At 43.3% G+C, this 7,668-nt stretch overlaps 1 protein-coding gene across 1 annotated transcript; it reads left to right on the top strand.

The window, feature by feature from the left end:
• Positions 1-455: 455 nt before the first annotated feature.
• On the top strand, positions 456-4,331 carry irx1b (iroquois homeobox 1b). Its single transcript, XM_082521961.1, has 5 exons — positions 456-949; positions 1,644-1,886; positions 2,249-3,041; positions 3,300-3,360; positions 3,962-4,331. Exons 1-5 carry the CDS (start codon positions 713-715, stop codon positions 4,008-4,010), a joined length of 1,383 nt encoding a protein of 460 aa, XP_082378087.1. The 5' UTR covers positions 456-712; the 3' UTR covers positions 4,011-4,331.
• Positions 4,332-7,668: the final 3,337 nt, after the last annotated feature.

Consider the following 7,668-nt stretch of genomic DNA (forward strand, 5'->3'; position numbering starts at 1 on the left):
CATAAGCTCCACTGACTTCCGCCGATAATCACGGACATTCCTCGTGGATCTGTCCGACCATATCAATGCTTCCCGGCCCATCTGCTGGACCAGGAATGTCCGGGCATACCCCACGAGTCAGCAGTCAAAGCACCGAAAAATGACACCAAAATACGGAGAGATTATTATTATTATTATTATTATTATTATTATTATTATTATTGTAGTAGTAGTAATTAATGAATTCATTGCGCAAGACACACATACACTGCGCACACATGCGCGCACACACACAGGTTACCTTTTCGGTAGACACAGTGAAGACTGTCGAAATTAAATCACATACATCAATACACACGCACACACACGCAGACGACCTGGGCTAACCAATGCACTAATCGCCTGCCCCGGGCATAGGAGGAGCTTGGTGCTTAAGTAGGCTGCCAATCAGTCACTCAGCTCCACATCCAGAAGCTCCTGCGGCCAGACATACGCATCAACTCCGCACTCGAAAGTGCCAAACTGCTCCTGAGACACAACTCGGTGGAAGGGAAGGCTGACAGTTTCTTCTTTTTTAAGTGGGGGTCATCCTGATTTGTTTTGTTTTTTAACTGTCCCGTTTTTCTGTTCTTTTTTGGGGATTCCTTCTTTCTTTTCTTTTTTTTCCCTGCATCATCTTTCTTTTTTCGCTCTTGTGACTTTGGGAGAGATTTACTGCACGCATACTCCGGACATGTCTTTGCCTCAGCTGGGGTATCCCCAGTTCCTCAGCGCCTCCCATGAGGTGTACGGAGGCGAGCGGCCGGGCTCTGCCCGGGAAGGAACCACCGAGGGCGGCGTGAGCTCATCAGCGACCGCCGCGGCTGTCGGCTCCATGCTGGGGATGTACGGAAGCCCATGGGCGGCTCATAACTACAGTGCCTTTCTGCCGTACAGCGGAGCCACAGACCTCGCCCTCATATCCCAGATGGTGAGAGATGATACACGTTCAGGTGTTCATAAGAAAATAGTGAGGCTGAGCTTTTCACTGTAATGCGTAAATACAACTTGAACCATTTAAATGGCGGGTTGTTCGCTTTTTTTTATTTGTTTTTTAAGAGAATTTTTGTGAATTTTATTGAGATAAATTAATTATTAATAATTAATATTTAATTGTCTGTGTGTTGGAGCTATAAATACTTGGGTGAATTGCAAAGAACTGAATAGCCACATAACACAAATGAACGATCTCTGGTAGCGTGACACTAAACTTCAGTTTCAAATTTAATTTGAGGTCATGGTTTTTGAAAGCGTGAACATAATGTTGTTGTTTTTGTTTGTTTTTTGCTTTTTTTTCTACAAATGTGGACCTGTCTACTGTGGTAGGCTGCACGTTTTAGCATAAAGGCATTTATCAATATTGAATTAAATAAAAATCAAAACAAAATAATATGGTAGGCCTAGATCATAGAAATTTGCAAGCGACCTAAAAATGAAGGATATTTGTTGTGATCTGTGTCTGATTACTGATTTTTTTTTTTTCAAACTTGTAAGTTTTTTGTTTTGTTTTGTCACGCAAAACGTTTTTGCTCCAAATTTCCATTTTTTCTGAACTTGAGGCGCAAATATCTTTGGAGTTGCTCAACAAGTTGCCCCCATTTTTTTTTCTCCCAACAACATTCCAGGGCTCACAGTATGAGCTGAAGGACAGCCCGGGGTCCCACCCAGCTTCTCTACCTGTTCACACCGCCCAAGGCTTCTACCCCTACGGCCAGTACCCGTACGGAGACCCGTCAAGGGCCAAAACGGCCACAAGGGAGACCACCAGCACCCTGAAGGCCTGGCTGCAGGAACACCAGAAGAACCCTTACCCCACCAAAGGAGAGAAGATCATGCTTGCTATCATTACGAGAATGACACTCACACAGGTGGGCAGCGTGATATGTTTTCGGAGCTCAATTTGTATAAAATGTTTCAGTTCAGTGGTCTTTCTGGCACCTTACAAGCACAATTTGGTGGGCATCAGCCTCCAGGCCCACTTAAAATAAATCTCTAATCATTATTTTAAAGGTTTTATTCTTCATTTTAATGTCCTTCAGTAGCACTGCTATTTGTTATGAGAACTCAGTTGGCCCATATGACTGTTTTTAATACACCTGCAGAGGGAAAAAAGCTCAGGAATAATAAATAAAATCAGATGTCTTTTTAAATGTTTTATAATTCCCCATCTACAGCTTTCAAACCACAGCATCTGAATAATAATGCTTAAAAACGCGCTTTTCTTTTACAGGTGTCGACGTGGTTCGCGAACGCCCGCAGACGCCTGAAGAAGGAGAACAAGGTCACCTGGGGCCGCAGCGCTGAGGACCGGGACGGCCGCATCTTCAGCAGCGACAACGAGGACGAGCACGGCAAGAACGGCAGCGACGACGAAGATGAAGAGGAGGAGATAGATTTGGAAACCGTCGATATCGAGAGACCCGAGGAGCAGCGCGAAGGGGAGCGTGGCTCCGCGAGGGGGGAGGCCGAGGCGGGCCTGTCCGCCGCCGAGCAGGCCTCTGAGTCGAAGAGCTCGGAGAGCAGCAGGACGCTTTCTGCGGAGGCCCTGAGAGGAGCCGAGGCGGGTGTTTCTCTCGGTAAATCGCCCAGTGTCAAGCTTCCCGCGGATCATTCGCCCGGCAGGCAGGAGTGCCAGAGACCAGCACAGAGCAAACCTAAAATCTGGTCTCTGGCTGAGACCGCCACGGCGCCCGACAGCTCTCACAAATCTCCCCCCGCGGCCCTTGCGCACCACGCGGCTTTGGCCTCCACCGGACACCCGGCCTTACTCCCGGGTCACGGAATATATACGTGCCAGATTGGCAAGCTGCACAACTGGGCCAATGCAGCTTTTCTGAATGCCAACTCTCTTTTGAACATGAGGTCGCTCCTGGCAGGGGCGCCGGCCGGACACCTGCCCGTCCACGGCGCAGTGCCGGCTGCGCGTCGTGACGCACGACCGGCAACGGTCGGCACGGGAACGTCGGGTACGGAAGACGACAGCGATCTAGAGTCATCAGGGAGCTTCAGTCCAAAAAGAGATGGTATGGGCCTGATTTCAACTTCTTCTTCTTCTTCTTCTTCTTCTTCTTCTTCTTCTTATTATTATTATTATTATTATTATTATTATTATTATTATTATTATTATTATTATTATTATTATTCATAGGACTTGTTCCGTTGAATCACTCAAATGGCGACAACAGCAGCTCTCCTTCCTGCAGGGCAGTTTCACTTTATTTTCAAAGGTAATTTCACGAACACCTTGTCACTCACTAGTTTGTTTTTCTTTCCTTCCGCAGATGAAGAGAGCGACCACAGGCCCGATTCCCTGAAGTCCCCCTTTCAGATGATCACTGACAGGTGATTTCAAATCAATTTTGGCATTATAACACCATCAGCCTCGATTAAATGAACCTTACAGCAAGAGGTAAACACTGTTACACCTGACTGGTTGGGGAGGCAGAACTCGGCACATAAATCATACGATTGAGTCCCCACTTTAACGCCTCGTCAGGCAGGAGTCTGATATATTCTGCGCCTCTCCCTCCCTCTCTCCCCTCCCAGCCTGCCCCCCCATCCTCCAACAATGAGCTATCGCCACCAAGTCATTTAAATAATCTGCCGCTATTTATTCACGCCCCCCCCCCCCCCCCCCCCCCCCCCCCCCCCGAATGAAGCTAATGTATGTCAAAGAAAGCCCTGATGGCAACATCATGAATGAAGCAGAGCGTGAAAAGACATAAAACAATTTACCTATAGTGGGGTTTTTAATTTGCATAAATACAGCTTAACACCGTTTGAAGGAAACAAACTCGAAGTGTTAAAAAAGTTGCTTCATTAGTTTAAACGAAGGATTTCTTTTTAAGAGTAAAATTGCCAAATTTGTTTCAGATAATATAATTATAATGTCTAGACTTTATTCACCTCTGAGCAATAGTTTCCTCTTCTTCTCTTTCCTCAGACCTCACCACGGGACAGCAGCACAGCGAGTTCTGACAACAACAATATGAGAAGAGAAAGAAAAAGAGGAATAATTTTATTTAATGGAGAACAGTTTAACGAAGGATATTTTTTGGACTGGGAGGCCTGTTGTAGTATTACTGTTTAGCTTCCACATGAAAAAGAGATGTTCGCGTTTTTTGTTTGTTTGTTTTTTGTTTTTTTTAGTCTCTGAATCACTTGTATTTCTCTTTTATGTCCTCTTATGTCCCCCCTCTGTTCCTCTGTTGTGAATGGAAACCTTGGAAAAAAAAATTGTAAATACAGGATATGAATTTGTCTTTAAAGAATATATTTTTTGGGAACTAAATAAATGTCATTATAGCGCTTTATTACTGAAGAAAATCCCACCACCTGTATTTAATAAGAGGGGACCAATTTCCAGCCAAAGAAATCAAAGAAACCAAGCATCGAACTTGGTTTAGCGGCACAAATTAAGAAGCACTGTAAACTTCCTAAACTAAGCACACATTATTATTAGTATTGTTTTTTTTTTTTTTAGTGCCTGAATTTAGGATTTTTATAACATAAATTTCCAATAAGTAACCAGTACAATACAGAGAGTGCAATTAATGTATGCAGAGAAATTCTCCTTCAAGAGCTCAAGTGGATTTGGTATTTTAAGGGTAATTATATATCTATATTAATATACATATAATACAAGTATTGCAGTTAATCTCCAGCTGACCTCGTCGTCCCTGTGTCTAGTTTGTTTCACACGAACCATGCAGTGTCAGCTCCTTTATTTTTTTAAACTACCAGGAAAGTCAGTTTTATTGAAACCTGCACTCTCGCCAACAAAGCTCGAAGACTTATGCCCGTGCCTTGGAAACCACTGCAAACGCTGCGGAAATTGAAAATTGAAGATTTCCAGGACCTTGTGAACCTGCGCTTGTGCTTTCAGCCCAGGCCTCCTCGCTTTAATGTTGGATTATACCCCTCTGTGCCACCACTGCTGCCTCTGAAATATGGATCAGACGGAGAGGAAAGGCCAGCAAGCCAGTATGGGGGCAGCAGCTCACGGGGGAGGCGAGAGAAGGGGTTGGGGCGGCGGTGGTGGGCTTGTGTGTCACTTTGTGGCATCCTTGACGTTCACAGGCCCAAAGACAGGGGGGTGCATAGAGAGAAAAAGAGAGAGAGGGAGAAGATGGTGGGGGGTCTGAGAGCTGCTAACGGCGACTGCTTTCAAAGCTGTGGTTCGATGCTTGGTTTAGCGGCACAGTTTGGGGCCTCTCAAGGGGCCCAGACAGCTCCAGGTTTACGTGCAGATAAAATTTAGATTGACGTGTTTGTTGAAATCTTTGCTGCAAGTCTTTGAAAGTCTGGTATTTAAAATTATTAACACTTACTAGTTAGATGGAAGAAGGGAAGTGGCCTTAGCAAGGTGCTGTTAAAATGTGGCCTGTAAAGTGTATGATGAAGTTTAAGCAGTGAAGTACTGCTGAAGTCTATAGAAGTACAAATTTTGGAGTAAATTTGGTTTTAAAAAATTACATATATTCAAAGGTGGAAAAATCTATATGTGGCAATATGTTAGATAGCTGCTTTCTGCCATCCAGTAGCTTAACACCAACAGTTGATAACAGGACAGCAGCTTGTGCATTAACTTTGATTTCTTTGTTAAACTGTTTTGTGGAATGGAAATTAATCTAAATGAGGTCCAGATTGGGCATCGAGCAAAACTACAGTTATATGGTGATCTGAATGTAAATCGTGCTCTGGAAGGAGACGAAAATAAAATCAGAACCACCAGATTTGTGAATCTGGAGATTGGCTCAATGCTGCCACCTGACTCTCAGAGAAAGTAAGAGCACGGCTGCCCCCACGGTGGTGTCTGCACCACCTCTCAGGTACGATACGCAAACCTTTGCTGCGGGATCGGGTTTTGAAAGCCGAGCAGCTCCTGGAACTGTTGTTTGCAAAGAGCTGACATCCTGACAGCCATCCAATCGGAGGCGAAAAGAACTAATTTGGTCATTTTTTAATTTTATTTTGATAAACTGGAAAGGTTTTATCTGAGATATAAAATATATGAAGATACACTTTTTTCTTTTTTTTAATTGACTCTCCACTGGACTTAAAGCAGTGAGGAGTAACCCTAAGCCAGGCATCAAATACTACTTATTATGAACTCCAGTTCAAAAACACAAGCACTATAGTTTTTTCATCTTTAGGACCACAATCTGAACAAAGCCCAAAATTGCCCATCGCCATGGTATATATATGTTTTTCGAAGTCAGACTGTCTTAAAAAAAACAAGTAAAATACTTTATAATCACATTATAATTCTAAAATCCTACATTTGATCTATTGTGCTCAAACATCACAGTTTGTCTCGTCTAACTTTATTAGATTATCCTAAAAATTTGATCCACGTTTAAAAAACAATATAGGCACAAGTGATCAAAATCTGAGATTTTACATTAGTCCTTTCTCTAATTAATTTTTTTACAATTATCATTATATTAATGGTCCAGTCCAGTTCAATTATTCTATTGTCTCCGCCGAGAAGCTTTCTCGGGCTGGCTCCCGACAAATCATCCCCACAAAGAACAACATGAAACAGCACACATAATCCTCCAATAAGAATCACTCAAATTTATATGTATATAAAAAACACAAAAAAACGAAACCTTTCATTTTTTAAACTGACATGTAGCAAATTTTTGCATTTTCCCCATAAACAGTCTTAAAGGAATATGTTAGCCGTTAGCTGACTCAAAATCTCCCTTAAAAAACATCTTTTCTGATTTTGCTTTCCTGTGGACAAAATTATAAAGTGCTTATTTCCCTCAAAGAGATGCTGGCAGGCAAATTTTGCCACTCCTGGACAAAGGCAGGACATTCTTTTAAACCTGATTTTTAAGGTAAGCTACCAGGCTGCCGAGTGTGGTTTCATAACGATGTTGGAACCTCGCCGTAAATCTGACGTGCGTATGAGGTGTGGGGAAAAAAAGAGGAGCGTCGTGACTTGTGACGCTTTCTCAAAAGTCAGCACGGCACTCGTCTGTCCCTCTGCTTTCCCACCCACGTACCCAGAGTGTCAGCAAACGAGGGACGAAAAGAGCAAATTTAAGTCTAAAGAAGGCAAATAAGGGAGGGAGAGATGATGCAGCGAGGGTTGTCATTGATGTGAGAGCGGCGTGGAAGGGAGCCAGACACTTGAGGCCATTTTCATTTCCTCTGCCAGCTCTGACAGACTGCCATCAGCACCGCTGAGGAGAATATCAGCCGCTCCTCTCGCTCGCACCCCTTCACTCTTTCGAACAATATGTTATTCTGTCAGAGTTGGAAATCAGTGAGCTTAGCATGATGGGGCTGAAAATGACATCAAATGGCCTTTTTATATCTGTTACACGGCGTGTCCAAAACATGTTGCGTTATGAAAGGAGTGGAAAATGCAGTGCAGATCCAAAATATGATTAGGTTTTTCTTTTTTTCTCTCTTTTTTTTGTTGTGCCAAAGCAAACTCCATCAGAGTTTAGGGTCCAAATTGTCCTGAAACTTTTCGACTGGTAGAATCCAACAGTTTATAAAAAGAAACACAACACAACACAAGAGTCTCTGTGTGGAGTTTTAGAGTCATATCAACTCCTCAAACTCTCAGTGTGAGCAGAGTCTTTATTGGTGCTTTGGTATTCTGATATAGGCTCTTTGGTGAGTTCTAAT

Source organism: Aulonocara stuartgranti (genome assembly GCF_965226115.1).
Source record: "Aulonocara stuartgranti genome assembly, chromosome: 22".
NCBI classification, from domain to species: domain Eukaryota; kingdom Metazoa; phylum Chordata; class Actinopteri; order Cichliformes; family Cichlidae; genus Aulonocara; species Aulonocara stuartgranti.